This window comes from Sciurus vulgaris, assembly GCF_902686455.1.
Source record: "Sciurus vulgaris genome assembly, chromosome: 12".
Lineage (NCBI taxonomy): Eukaryota > Metazoa > Chordata > Mammalia > Rodentia > Sciuridae > Sciurus > Sciurus vulgaris.
Window position 1 is genome coordinate 82,221,458 of NC_136473.1, and position 14,785 is coordinate 82,236,242.

The 14,785-nt window shown below is 50.3% G+C and overlaps 1 protein-coding gene across 1 annotated transcript in view; it reads right to left on the minus strand.

The window, feature by feature from the left end:
* Positions 1 to 11,353, minus strand: part of IGFN1 (immunoglobulin like and fibronectin type III domain containing 1) — a 33,093-nt gene extending 21,740 nt beyond the window's left edge. Inside the window, exons 1-9 of the mRNA XM_079107423.1 lie at positions 11,281 to 11,353; positions 8,790 to 8,840; positions 8,185 to 8,307; positions 6,586 to 6,725; positions 5,067 to 5,166; positions 3,792 to 3,836; positions 3,554 to 3,599; positions 2,785 to 2,962; positions 1,120 to 1,233 (exon numbers count right to left, since the gene is read on the minus strand). Coding sequence (XP_078963549.1) covers positions 1,120 to 1,233; positions 2,785 to 2,962; positions 3,554 to 3,599; positions 3,792 to 3,836; positions 5,067 to 5,166; positions 6,586 to 6,725; positions 8,185 to 8,307; positions 8,790 to 8,796 — 753 coding nt within the window. The 5' untranslated portion in view covers positions 8,797 to 8,840; positions 11,281 to 11,353. The remainder of the gene's footprint in view (positions 1 to 1,119; positions 1,234 to 2,784; positions 2,963 to 3,553; positions 3,600 to 3,791; positions 3,837 to 5,066; positions 5,167 to 6,585; positions 6,726 to 8,184; positions 8,308 to 8,789; positions 8,841 to 11,280) is intronic.
* Positions 11,354 to 14,785: the final 3,432 nt, after the last annotated feature.

Below are 14,785 nucleotides of genomic sequence, written 5' to 3' on the forward strand. Positions count from 1 at the left end.
AGCCCCACTGGGTTAGCAGTAGAGGCAGCGGGGGAGCCTCAGGGCCAGGAACTCCTCCATTTATCAAGGGGAGCTTCTAAAGAACATCTTTAAGGCTCTAAAACCCAGTAATTTATATACATATATATGCCTGCTTTTACTAAGCCCCTTATAGATTTGCTAAGCGTTAACACTCAACAGAGGCCCACTGTGTGCCTGAGTGGTGTTTGGGACACACCAAGAAAAAACAGATTTCTGCCTCAGGATGCTAAAATCCTGGAGGGAGATAGACGGATAACAAACATCATAAATGAGTGAGTTATTTATGTTAGGAAAAAAACAGAACTAGAAAAAACAGAGGGGAGAAAAGGTGAGGGTAGAACTGGAGGAACACAGCCATGTTACGTGAGGTGGTTAAGGTCAAGAGCAGTGTTGCTGCAGGTGAGGGAATCAGCCTATAGATGCTGGGGGAAAGCGGGTCAGGCACAGGGAGCAGCTGGAGCAAAGGGACGGACAAGGCCAGGTAGCAGGAGCAGAGCAGCAGGCGGGAGCCAAGCAGCAGTGAGGGAAGAGATGGGGAGGAGCAAATCACGCCTGGTGTCATCCGGCACAGTGTCTCCAGTGTGCACGAGACAGCGGTTGTATTACCCCCATTTCACCAACTAGGAAACTGAGGTGAGGGAAAAGAGTATCCTGTCTGAGATCACGCGGTGACGTGATGGAGCTGGGATGACTTTGGTTACAGAATGAATGTCAGGGTGCCCCCCAAACCACACACTTCTGCCCTAGCCCCTCCAAGGTTGACAGGTAATTTCTTCTGAAGTCCATGCAGGGACGTGACGAGTCCCTGGGAGCAGGGGCTCACTCAGACGGAGAAGAGCGCACTCTCTCAGATCTCTCTGTTTATCCCCGGCTGTGGAATTAGACACAGCTAGAGTGTCAGGCCCAGCAGAAGAGCTGTGGACATCTATCTACACCAGGGTTTGACTTAACCCCAACCAGGAACTCCATGGGATGAGGGTTTTACCACCTGTGTGCTCTGGTTGTGCCCACAGGAGAACCCATGAGATCAATTGTTTCCCTTTCCAGGACCGGTGACATCCCCACCAGATCGCCCTGCCATGGGCCCTCCAATCTCACCTTGTACAAGTAAATCTTGCTCTCAAAGTCCTTGAGATCCAGCTCCAGGGCAAATGAGGCGACCCCATCCTTGGAGACCCTGACGTGCCTCAAGTTGGAGATGGCATTGACATACTAAAGGGGAGACACATCAGTCAGGACAATCTCTCAGATTCCACTCCAAACCCTTATAACTCTGGTCTCATCCCTGGCCTGCAGTGTTTCAGCTGCACAAGCATTTGCTGCTTTTACAAGTGGGGAGACTTAAGCCCCTCATGGATGGAAAATCTGAGAAATCAGGTCAGAAAGGCAATCAAGAAAGGAAACTAGGTGTTCAGGCACGCCAAGAACATTCTAGGGCTTTTCCATTTATCTGTTCTTCCAGCTAATCAAAATTAGTTGAGCATCTACTGTATGCAAATCTCTGTGCTGAGTCCTGTGTTAAAGCAGGTGGGAAAGCTGGGAGGGGACAAAGCTGAAGCCCCAGGTGGGAGGTTTGAGTGATAAAATATGATTTTCCAAGTGACAAAATACTATTTTCATGATAATGCAAAGTACTTGATTTCCACTTCCAAAAGAAAAATTAAACATATACTCTAGTTAAGTTAGATGCAGGAAAAAACTTTCTATACAGTTAATAAGATGCTGGAATCAGAGTACTAATGGCAGCTGTGACATTCCCTTCCCTGGAAATCTTTAGAAAAAGGCAGTACCCCATGTCTGGTGATGACGATGACAGCTGACACTGGCCTTTACTCCGTGCCAGGCACTAGATTAATTGCTTTAAATACGTTCTCTTATTCATCCTTTCAACAACCCTATGAGGTAGGTGTATCATCCTTAAAGAAAAGGAAGACAGTGAGGCACCATGTCCCTGAAATGCCCCTTGAGTTCCCAGGAACCTCTAGTCAAGGGAAAAAAGAGAGCAGGCCTGGGCCAGGCACGCTAGATAGACTAGGACCCGGACTTGCTCTCCTGTGTGCTGGGAGTCAGGGAAAGTGTATGTTATCTGTAGGAAGCGACTTCTTGCATGTGCGCCAGGACAGGTGCTCCTTGTGATGCTGGTCGTACAAGCAAAGGAAGTAAGCTTGTGCCGATGATGTCACTTTTTCTGCAGCCTAATGTGTGAGCCCCCCCACCCCTCAGTGGTGACTGGTGCAGAACTGAGGACATTGTGGAACTCGTCCAGCAGGCTGCCACTGGACAAAACCTCATGAGGGAGAGGAGACTGCTTGGAGAAGAACCGCGAGGGATGGAGAAGCTGACTAGTCAGCCTATCCCCACTGAACCTTCCCCCATAAGCATTTCTCAATGAAGCCTTATGCTCCCTTTGCTGTCTCTGGGTATTTTCTTTGGTCTCCCAGCAACTTATGCCACTGTCCTAGCAGAATGAACTGTGACCCTGACTGAAGTTATAATTACCATTCCCAAGAGGAAACCAAGATTCAGAGGGCCTAGCTTTTCCCAAACCCCAGAGTTTAGCCAGCATCAGAACCAGATTTTACAGCCTGGGTGCCAACTTGGAAGCGTGGGTCCTTAGCAGGAAACCTTATTGGGAACTTGATGGAGGCAGGCCCTCGATAATACTAGATTTCCCAATGCCCAGCTTCAAGCCCAATTGCAGGCGTGAGGCCCCCTCCAGGCCCTGTGCTCTAGCTATGTAGAGTGGGGGCAGGGTGAGGGTACCTGCGCCATCTTGTCCTCCCGCTCTTTCTTCATCTCCTGCAGTTTGCGCAGCATGCCCCGGAAATCAACGATGCCATACTTCATGCAGATCCTCTCGTAGTCCTTCCGGTCTGCTGTCATCAGCAGCTGCCACACCTGCTCAATGTCTAACTTTTTTTCTGGAGCTGGAGGAGGGGCTCTGGGGAGCAGGGCCAGCAGGTCAGAGGTTGGAGGAGTCCTAGGTGTTGACCCCCTGGTCCTGGCACGTGGAGTGGTCCAGGGAGGCTCCCCTGTGTGCACTCGAGGAAACAGCAAAGGGACTCACATCTCGGAGACTGATGGCTGTCTGGACTAGCAGGACCCGGGAGGGCTAAGCCTCACTCTGTAGCTCCAGCTTTCAGGGAAACTCAGTTTCTAACTACTTCCTTGTATTGTTGATTTCTGAGTAAGACATCTTTGGGTGGGGTGGGGGTGGGATAGAATCATTCTTTTGCTCTAAACATTTAAAAAAATATATTGTTTCAGTAGATCACCCCATATTGCAAGTGAGGAAGCTAGGGCCCAGAGAGAAGCGATGACTAATCAAGGATGTAGAACTTTAAAAGGGTAAAGCTGGATCCAGAGCGTCCAATTCCGAGCTCTTCCCAGCCTCTCATCTGGTAGTGGCAGTCTAGCTGCCTGCCTCTGTTGGAGGTGGAAGCAGGGGCTGAGCCCTGCTTGCTATAGAGGGGAGAAGCGAGTGGGCACCATGGGAGTATCTGAAGTCCCCCATGGGCAGGTGCAGACCCACCTCTTTTTCAACATCCTCCTGAAGTCCATCAGCTCCTTCCTGAGGTCTGGAAAAGAAGAAGGATGAGACCCCACCCCAGGTGAGATGCCTAGGGACTACCAAGCTTTTGAAAGTGACTCACCCAAGGACTGGTGATAACCCACAGGCGTGCAGAGGGGTTTGAGCACATGAGGAACACTAGGCAAGGAGCCGTCAGCCCCCCAAAGGCTCCAAGAAGATTTCTACCAAATCCACCTACCCTCCTGTGGTTCCTTTTGTCTTTTCCGGTTCTTCCGAAAGCCAACTGGACCATCCAGGGAGGTAGGGAGGCAGTCGGTGTAGACAGGCAGAGAGAGAGAGAAAAAAGACACGTTTATGTCCTCCTGAGAAATTGCTCAGTCCCAGAGCCCTGACCGACCCGCTATCCTCTAAAGCAGAGCCACATCCCAGCGAGAACACAGAGCAGGTAGAGATCCATCTCACGTGAGCTTTGACACCCCAGAGCCTTTTCCTGATCCTGGGAAACCTGCCTGAGTACTGCCTGGTGAAGGGGAGGCCCACTCACATGTCCACAGGGGTCAGGGAAGTAGCATAAATGAGTGAAATGACCACTGACAACCACAGTAAACTGGGCAGCTAAAGGGCTGCTGCTGTTTGTGCTTGAGAGGTGCCATTTCAGGGTATGGGCCAAATAGCCAATATGTCAGACACTGCTCCATGGTCATTCATTAGCCTCTTTACCTGCCTCCACTGGAGAGGCTGAAAAAGCTAAATATTTGCCTTCCCAGTTTCCTTTGCAGCTAGCAGTATGGCCATTTGACATGTAAGCAAAAGACATGACATGATTCCGGCCAATGAGATATAAGCAAAAGACTCAGGAGTTCCTGAGAAAGAGAGGCAGGTGTACCTGGGCCAACCTCTTCTCTCTTCTTCCTGCCTTGGATGTGGATTAAGTTTGGATCTGAAGCAACCATCTCTGACTACAAAGTGACAAACCAACCTGCTAAGGACAGTAGAGAGGTAAGACAGAGAAATCCAGCTCTCCATCTCCATCTCAGGACTTCTAACTATGTGACATAATTACCCTTATATTTTGGGCTATTCTTAATAAGAATTTCTGATACTTGTAAGTCAACCAATGGTAAGCATGATTAATCAAGAGACTAAATCAGCTTTCTCAATTACCTTCCAACTATTACAAACGAAAATTGATTTCAAAAATTTCAAGCACCATGCACACCAAACAAAACCTGTCTGAGATAGGATGCACCCTTTGTGTTGCCTGTCTGTCATCCCTGATGTAGGCCTGAGCAAAGCATCCTTTGTACAATGGAGAAACTGAGACCCAGAATGGAAAAGGAAGGGAGTTAGCAGAAGATCAGGGACTAGAAACCAGCTTCCAGGTTCTGGTCTGGTTCCACTGGATCCAAAAGGCATCCTTCTGAGCAACCTCTGCAAGAGGTCTGCCTGCCAGGAGTACAGATTTTACTTGCATGCACATTTAGTGTGTGAGTGGCTCAGGGGACAAGCCCACCTTCGATGACAGTGAGCCTCGCTGAGCATGTGGCCTCTCCATACATGTTCACTGCTATGCAGCGGTACTGGTCCGTGTCCTCGCCTGTCAGCTTGTTGATCTGCAGAAAACCAAGGGCAGGGGAACAGGACTATCACTTCCCTCCCTCCATTTCCTAGACCTGATGGTGTGTTGGGTGTACAATGATGAATAGCACACGGTCTTTATGAGAAAATACAGACACCAAAACAAAAACCTGTACAGGGGATGGATAGCTCTGCCATCTGAAAAAAAAAAAGATGTGAGATAGCAGAAAAAGTTCACTTTGCAGGTCAGATGGATCTGGGGCTAAAACCCATCTCTGTCCTGTATTACTAGCTATGGAACATTAAGCAAGTCACCTAACCTCTCTGAATTTAGTTTTTCACTTGTAAGATGGAGATAATAATACCTCAAAAAGTAGTGAATGCTTAGGATTAAATCATCTAATCAATATCAATGTAGCCCAGGGTCTGACACATAGTAGATGTGCCATGGTTAGTATCTATAATATTACTAATATTAACCAAGGTTGATTGAGCACAGAAGTTCCTTGACTTACCATAGGGTCACATCCAATAAACCCACTCTAAATTGAAAATATCACAAATTGAAAATGCATTGAATACACCTAATCTGTAGAACATCCTAGCTTAGCCCAGATCACCTTCATATGCTCAGAATACTTAAATTAACCTACAGTCAGGCAAAATCATCTAACACAAGCCTATTTAAGAATGCAGTGTTGGATATAACATGTAATTTGTTGACTGCAATACACTCTGTATTATGAGCTGTTTGTCCGCCCCCAATAGTGATCACATGGCTGTTGGGGAGGTGTGGTCCTCTGCCTCTGCCTGGGACAAGAGTATATGGCTGTACATTGCTAGCCCAGGAAAAGATCAAAATGCAGAGGACAAATTTCAAAATTTAAAGCACTGTTACACTTTACAATAAAGTATAAAGTCATAAGTCGAATCATCACAAGCCAAGGATTGTGTACTCACTACAGGACAGACTCTGGCTAGACCTTTAAGGTACAGTTCTTTTTTTTTTCCCTTTTTTGGGGTACTGGGGATCGAACTCAGGGCCTTAGTGCTTGCAAGGCAAGCACTCTACCAGCTGAGCTATCTCCCCGGCCCCCTGGCTAGACCTTTATATAAAACTTTCATCCTTATCTCAACTCCCTCAAGTAAGTATTATGATTATCCCATTGCACAGATGAGGAATCAGAGGTGGAAAGAGGTAACTTCCCAAGGCCAACGTGGTTGGCCTGGGATTTTAACCCAGGCAGTTTGACTCCATGGCTTGTGTCTTCTGCTCCAGCCTAAGCTGGAGGTGTCTGTGGCTCAGGCAACCTTGAACCATGGAATGAGCATGAGTTGAATGGGCCCAAGTTCAATTAGTAATTTATCTTTTACTATCTGGGAGTTGCAGGCAGTACTTTCAAGGGGACAGGAGAGGGGGTAGACAGAGGTCAGAGGAGAGCCACGGCGCTTACCTGCAGCACGTGCTCTTTGCTGCCTGGGGCGGAGGAGATCTGGTACTTGCTGGAGTTGCTGAGGTCTCCTTTGGTGCTCTGCCAACGCACCTCGGGTCTGGGCTCTCCGCAGACCACAGCCCGAAAGATGGCATTTTTCCCTATGGCAGGAAAAGGCAGGTAGGGAGACTGAAAATTTGGGGTGGAGGGACAGCATACTTTGTTGAGATTTTAATTTATGTCATCCTCCCTGCTCTAGGTATTTCAACTGCTTGTTGCAAGAAGGGTGCAGGCCTTGGTCTCCTTGACCAGGACCAAGGCTAATGGGTGGAAAGCAGCAGTTTCCGGCACCCAGTGCCATGCTGGTCTGGCTTTTGTAATGCAGAGACCTGTGCTCCCTGATGGACTGGACTGTCCATGGTGAGAAGGGAAGGCAAGCAGGGCTGGGGTGGAAAGGGCACCTCTTTGACAGTTGATGTGCAAGGACCCCTACAAGTTTGGGGAGGGATGAAGTCCCATGCGGTTCATTTCTGCTCTCAAGAGGGGTAGAAAAGTAGAAACAAATGGCCTTAGGGCATGAAACACTGGCCCTCAAACTCAGGACCCCAGCCTCAGAAAAGACCCAATCTCCATGGCAGGCAAGAGAGGCTGGGAATCAAGAGAGCCTCAACCATCCCCTTGGCCTCCCACCAGGAACATCTCAGTGGAAAGCATTTTAACTGAAGGTCCCAGGGCCCTCCCCAGTTCCTCAAAATCTTGTTTTGGATTAGAAAAATAAAGTACGGTACCATGAGTCTTTGGGCTGCTCTTGGTAAGAATTTCTGGCAAACCAATGATGAGCATAACTAATTGAGAGACTAGATCGGCTTTCTCAACAAGCATCTACCTTCCAATTACTACAAGCTGACAATTAATTTTGAAAATGTCAAGCGACGTGCGCACCAAAACAAAACCTGTCTGAGGCAGATGTGCCCTTTGTGTTGCCTGTCTGTCATCCCTGACGTAGGCCTGAACAAAACATCCCTCGGACAGTAGAAAGAATGCGGCCAAGAGAGGAAAAGGAAGTAAGTGAGCAGAAGAATCTCAGACCAGCATCTTGGGAACTAAAATTGATGGCAGGAAACTGTGTTGGGCAAAGTGCGCCAATTCCCACCCCCTCCCACCACCACCCTGGACACTTTGCTGTTGTGGCCTTCTAGAATGTCTTCCCTGAGTCTACCCTGAGAGCCAGTGGGCATGTGGCTATCTGGAGATAATTGTTGGGAGGAGGGATTTTGATTGACTCTCTGCAGCTGTGACTTGCAGGCAGGAAGAGGCAGCAACTTCTCCTGCTCCCCATCAGTTCCGTGTTTCCTCCTCCGCGTCCCTCTGATACATCTGACATGGGCACATAATGACATCACTTCATTCCCTTTACCCATTCTTCTCCCCAGCCTCTTTGTCCCTTCCAGGGAATCCAGGCAGGCAGAAGTCTCTCAAATATAGGAGGGAGACATGATTTGGTGATGGACGCAGGGACTGGGTGCCCAGGAAGGGGGTGCCCAAGCCTTCTCCCTGTACAAGCCGGGAGGTAGGAGAGCAGGCGTCATGCCTCCCCTGAGCAGTGCCCTCAGGTCTCACCCTCCTGCAGAGCCAAGGTGATGGGCTTCCGCTCGAAGTCTGGTGTGCTGCAGCCTTGGGGGATCTCCTCCACTAGCTGCCGGATGGTCACCCCGGGGATGGAGGACTTCTTCACGGGCATTCCTGGAGAAGGCGGGAGAGGGAGAGATGGGCCCTGCCCTTTCCCGCTCTTGGATGTCCTTCAGCAGACTGAAGTGTCCACCCCCTCAGCCAAGGAATGAGGCTCCTTTTCGCTTCCACTTTGGGGCAGGGTGGTGTGTCCCATCTCCTGCCTGTGAACAGTGCTTTCTAACTTTCTAGAGGAAATACAGCGGTGACCCTCCATCCCCTAGGATGTGGCAGGGAGCAGCTTGGGAAGACCCCAAGCATGTCACCAGAGGAAAGCTGAGGAAAGGAGAGTGGGAAAGGGTTCCTTCTCAGGATGCAAGGGCTTCTGTGGGAGACTCTGCACCCTTACTCAGGAAAGCAAAGCAAAGCCTGAACTGAGAAGAGCAAAGAGACAACAATGTCCCCCCAAAACTCCTGCCTCTCTTTCTTCCCACCTCCACCCTGGTGAGTAGTGCCAACCAGGGGCTGGGGCTGGGAGGGGAGGTAAGTTCTCTCACCTGCCATAGCACTGGCTCCTCTCAGGCTCCTCTGAGGGTGGAAATTGATATCTGAGGGTGGAAGATGAATTGCTTATCAGAGGCCCAGGCTGGTCTCAGCCCACAGGTCTCACACCATCAGTATATCAGCCCGTATGGGGGGAAGCCGGGAGAAGCCGCTGCCCCCAAGAGTTAGTCTAACCCCAACTAGATGCCATTTGGTTGTCTTATTCTTTTCTTTTTTTGGTACTAGGGATTGAACCCAGGGCACTTTACCATTGAGCCACATTCCCAGACCTTTTTATCTTTTGTCTTGAGACAGGGTCTCTCTAAGTTGCTTAGGCCTCACTAAGTTGCTGAGGCTGGCCTCGAACATGTGGTCCTCCTGCCTCCGCCTCCAAAGTCACTGGGATTACAGGCGAGTGCCACCATGCCCAGCTGAGCTTTGGTTTTCTGCAATTCTGTCTCTAGCAAACCAACTTCTGAGACACCAGGGAGGACAGATTGCTGCCCAATCAGTGCTGTTCCCAGGTAGAGGAAAGCACAGCACTGAGCCTGCGTACCATGGTGGGACCTAGGCCCCTGACCACTGAGAGGGTGAGATATACTTTCCCAAACCTGAGGAATCAAACTCATCTGAGATTCTTCCAGCTGGTCGATGGCCTTGCTCCCTTGACTTTGGAATGTGAATTCTCCAGGACATTCTCCTGCCTCCTGGCTCCTCCCCCAAGTCTGAGATTTTCTAACAGAGTCCAGCAGCCCTTTACCTCCCACCCTCAACCAATCTGGAATCCTTCAGATCTCAGGGTCTGCTGAGGAGTGTCCCTGACTTGGTGAGTCTTCAGCTTCTTCTGTGCCCAGTCAGCAGGATCACCATAAATCCATCAGCTCCCCGCTGAGGCTAGTGAATTATAGTGTCAGGTGATCAAGAGTGTTTCCCAGCCTCTCCCAACCTCCACCCCCAGAATTCCTCCGATTTCCTCTCCATCGCATCCATCTGTTAGGGCCAATGGGGTGTTCCACACAGAAGGGGTGAGTTGGCTCTGGGATGGGATGGGAGCCATGAATGACTTGGGGGAGTCTTCAGAGAATTCTCCAGCAATCCCACCCCCTGTGAGGTTGGCTAAAGGCCAAGCGGTTCCTCTTTGGAGATTCCATTTCCTACCCAAAGAGTCATCCATCTAGAATCGCCCATGACAGAGCAAATTTCTCTCTCTGACTGATCCACTTCCATTTCACAAATGCCCACCCACTGGCACTTCTGGCCTCAGCTCAACACCTCCACAGCCCGGCAGCTGCCCCCCAGTGTGCTGGAATGCCCTGGTGCGCCAACCGCGTTCTGATGCGGTCATGGACACCACAGGCGCTGTCACAGCCGCCGCTCAGGAGGGAGTCGTGAGGGAGGGTGGGGAGAAAGCCACCAATGAGGAGGACCCAGCCAGCCAGGCCTCACTGTGGGGTGCCTCGGCCTCCATCCCATCCATCCCACAGGACGGTTTTCTAGTAGGGGTGGGTGCATTGGCACCTGCCTATGACCCCCACACTGGAGGAGGCTGAGTTCAACCCAGATCTGTTAGCCACCGTCTTCATCATCAGCTATCAGCTGATTGCTTGGCTATTTGTCACACATGAATGAATTATCATGCAGGTGGCAGCCCCCCTCCCTTAAACTTCTGCCTACAGGTTCAGTTGAGAATCAGAGGAGCAAGACCCTGGGGAGCTTAGGAGTCTAACAGTGAATGTCCCCACCGGCTGGATCGCTGTCCTCTTCAGGAATAAGCTAGATCAGGTACAAGGTCAGTGACACACGGTAAGACATCTGTGTGGCTGGAGATTAGGGGAATGTCGACGCAGTTGGAGGAGACAGGGAAGGAAATAAATTCTTCCCTCCACGATTCAATCCCACTTTTGAGAAAAACCTTAATTCTCCTCAGCAAAAGCAGAGACTTGTGCCCTCACTTCAGTACAACAAGGCTCTCAGCCTGCTCCCCTAGGCTGTGTCTCCCTGACCCGTCCCCAGGACCCACACTCTTGCACCCTCTGCCCTAGCTGCTGTTCTGTTCTGTTCTGCAGATCCTGATTCCTGCCACCCCCAACTTCTCCATTGGTAGGAAGAGCCAAACAGGGTTTCTCTCAACTTCTTGACCATATTACTAATCAAGATGTAACAAGTCCCAGCCCCAAGGTCCCTCTTTTGGACTGCTAGTGAGATTTTAATCTGGTTGTCATTTCATACTCTAAACCAAGCAGTGCCCAGAACTTCAGAGCCAGGGCAGAACCACCCAGACAGGACTCACTGAAATTCTCTCTTCCAAATATCTTGGGGTTGACTGAAGCCAATGTGTATGCACCCCAGTGTGTGAACCACAAGCCAGAGAATGTTCCTGGGGCTGATCTCATGCCCACTGTCTGCCCCTTCCTAAGTAGAAAAGTTAGAGAACAGTCCACTGACTGTCTGCCCCTCTGCCCTCCCTGGCCAGGGTGAACAGCCAGATGTGCAGTGCCCACCTACCTGGGAGCACCACTGGCCTTCCTCCTCCTGTCCACTCCCTCCTCCCTGTTTCCAGCTGCTGCTCCTCGCCAGAGACTCTGAACCTTCTGGTGCTGGACAGGCGGTGCTGGAGCAGATGTAGGTCACTGCAGGCGCCTGGGCTCCCTGGCCCCTCCCACTCACCCCGCCTCCCTCCTCCTCTGGCCAGGCTTGGCAGGACAGGGCCCCCCCACTCCTGCCCCCAGGCTAACGCCCTAGCCAGGGAGGAGGTCAGAGATGAAAGGGTCCTGTAACATCTGCCCATCGAGCTCTGGTTCTGCAGCACTTTAAGCCCTTAGCCAGATTGCCCCAGCACGTTTGCCCCACGGTTCCTCATTCATCCGATCCCTGTTAGCAGGGGTGTTTTCAGTCTGCAGCCTTACATTTTCAGCTAAGTTCATCCCTTGGGACCCTTGACACCATAGTCACATGGATATGTAAAGTTGAGTATCACACCCTAAAAAACCAACAGTTGACAAACTTTGAGAGCTAGTCACTGTCCCAGGCAGGCAGAAGCTGTGATCCCGAAGGCTCCACCTGAGAGCAGCAGGGAAAGGGGACAACTGAGAACCACAAAGCCAGGAGGTCTTCCAGAGAAGGTGAGCTTGCTCAGGGTCTTTTCAAGGGATTGGAGAGGTGACCTGCCCTGCTGGGTAAGGGTGGAAGTCGGCAGGGTCAAATGTGTGAATTTTATTTTGTTTTTGGTATTGAACCCAGGAGCACTTTATGACTGAATTATATCCCCTGTCCTTTTTACTATTATTTTTTAATTTGAGAGTGTCTTGCTAAATTGCCAGGCTGCCCTTGAACTTGTGATTCTTCAGACGCCTGAGTAGGTGGGGGCACCACTGCTAGGGTGAGATAGATGGGTTTTTAAGGATGCATGGATGAGAGGTTAAAAATTAGAAACAGGATCACTGTAAATAGAGGTTCTCAAGCATCAAGGAGGGTAGGCAAGGCCCAGGAGATGAGGCGATAAGGTCTGCTTTGGAAGAGCCGTCTGCTCTCACCTTAAGGACAGAAAGCTGGTTTGTTGACCCCTGTAAGCAAAACTTGGTCAAGGAGTCAGTTGGGAAGCAGGGGGATGTCTCTGTGCAGCTGGTGCCTGTTGTCTCAGCTACTTGGGAAACTTAGGCAGGGAGAACGCTTGAGTCCAGGAATTCTAGCCAGGGCAACATCACAAGACATAACACCATCTCAAAACAAGGGGTGGGGTGGGAATGAAAGATAGGATCGGAGGACTGGGGAGGTGGAAATGCATTTGTGGAGCATGCATGAGACCCTGGTTCCATCTCCAGCACTGCAGAAAAGCGGGGTTTGGGTGAAGTAGAAGGAGAATGGGCTGATGTTTCCATGGCAGTAATGGGGAGCATCACTGGATATTCCCACAGACTCATTAGCACCTTGCTAATTCTACAGGAGCTCCCTCTGCATGAGATCTGAGAGAGGAAGTCAACCTCTATGTGATGTGCATTTATGTGTCCCCTGTGTGTTTCTGAATGTCAGGGGCTGGTCTCGCATTTATTCAACAAATATGTGTTGAACACCTACCTCATCTGACTCAGGCACTGGTTTGGCCCTGGGAACTCAAGGGGAAGCAAACTCCAAGCCCTCCCTTCACGAAGCTTACCCTTCAGTGGAGCAGACAGATGCTAGGTACTCCGTTACAAGCTGTGCTGCAGAGTCTGAAGGACCAAGAGAGTCAGGGAGCGGAAGCTTGGAAAGCCAGGGAGAGAGCAGCACCAAGTGTTTGGACCGGTAGGATTTGGAAGTCACTGAAGCATTTTGATCTCTCTGGTAAGGGCTGTTGAGGTTTGTGCAAGCTGGAAGGGTGACAGAATTCAATTTGCAACTTTTAAAAGCTCTCACTGGCTGCAGAAGAAGGGACTGGAGAAAGATGGACATAAGAGACAGGAGTCTGGCTCCCAGGAGGGCAGTTCACAGGCACTGTGCTCCAGGGAGCCTCGGGAACCACAGTTCTGCAGCATCTGGGGATGGTGGAAGGGGAAGCTCAGGTGTGGCCACATACAGAGCCCTGTAGCATCTCAGGCCCTATCCTGGCCCCCAGGGAGCTGACGGGAATGAACGAATGAACCACAGACCCAGAGCCAGGGTATCCACTATATCCGGGCCTCCATTTCCCAGGTTTTAAGAGGAGCAAAGTTTGGGGTGATTCTTGTCTCTGCACCATATCATGCATAGATCCCTCTCATTGCCATGAAATTGAAATCTTAGGACTCCAAGGAACAGAGATGGGCAAGCAGTTTTCACTCGCCCTTATCCTCTGGAAGATGCAATGCCCAACAATATTTAGCTATGCCTGGATGTCCAGCATCCACGTGAGGGTGAGAAGCTGTGGTTCAGAAGGTCCTGTCCTAGCCACTGGCGGTGCTCACTGTGATTGGCAGTGAGAAAGGGGTGGAAGGTGGTGCCCAGCCCCTGCTGAGAATTTCCTGGCTAGCACTCAAGCCAACAGATGGGGTATTGTGACCCTTTCCCAGTGATCTTTCCTGGTGTCCAGAGTTTAGCCAGTGGTCAAATTTCTCTGTCACCTCTCCAGGTGAGCATAGCCTTATAACATCTGTTAGACTTGCCCTTGGGGAGGAAAAGTCTGGGCAAGTTCTTGCCTTCATTCATTGGGGGACTATCCACATGGACAGAGCCCAGGGCAGGAGATTTGTGTTATTCATTCTTCCTTGAATTCTGACAGCAAGGACTCAGTGACTTTGGGAAAGATGGTGACAATCTGTTAAACCTCTACCTTCCGCACAAGAGGAAATATATTATATGGTAGGAAGCAAGAGGATCAGGCCCCATGAAGTCTTCCTTTGGGGCCTTCTTGCTTTCTATGGAATGGGGTGGATGGGATCCTGGTCATTATTAACATCCTACAATCCAGTGACTTGCTGAGTGGGTCCCACAGACTTGAAAAGCAAGAAATGTTGAGTTACTAAGGAGAGAGTTTGAATTCATTTGCAGACTACTATTGCCCTTGAGAAAATGGTCCTGCTCCAGCTCTCCATGGGATGGTATTTCCTTGTGCCGGGGAAATGGGTTGGTAAAGTGTAGGCCTAACCAAAGATGTGCAAACACACACATACAAACACCCTGCCACCAAAGGAGCTGGCCTCTCCTGAAAGGAAGAAAATCACATGCTGCTCTATGGAAATGCCTTCGGAGAGCTGGGCTAGATCGTGAGACTATTCTAACTGCAGCCTCACCCAGGAAGACGGAGCTGTGAGGGCTGGGGTTGGGGGGAACGACACCCTCTCCTGGGCCATTGTCAGGGCTGCCCTCAAGTCTGCCTCTCCAGCTGCCTGCTTGGCGTGTGTGCCTTCCTGTCTCCAGTCCAGCCTACAGTCAGCATTAGCTCACATCTTTCTCACCCCACCTGCAGTGTAATGAATCCCATGTGGCCTCACAGGAATGAAGACCTTGGAGACCCCAAGGGCAATTTCAAGCTTGCAAAGCCAGCTTTCAGCCACTG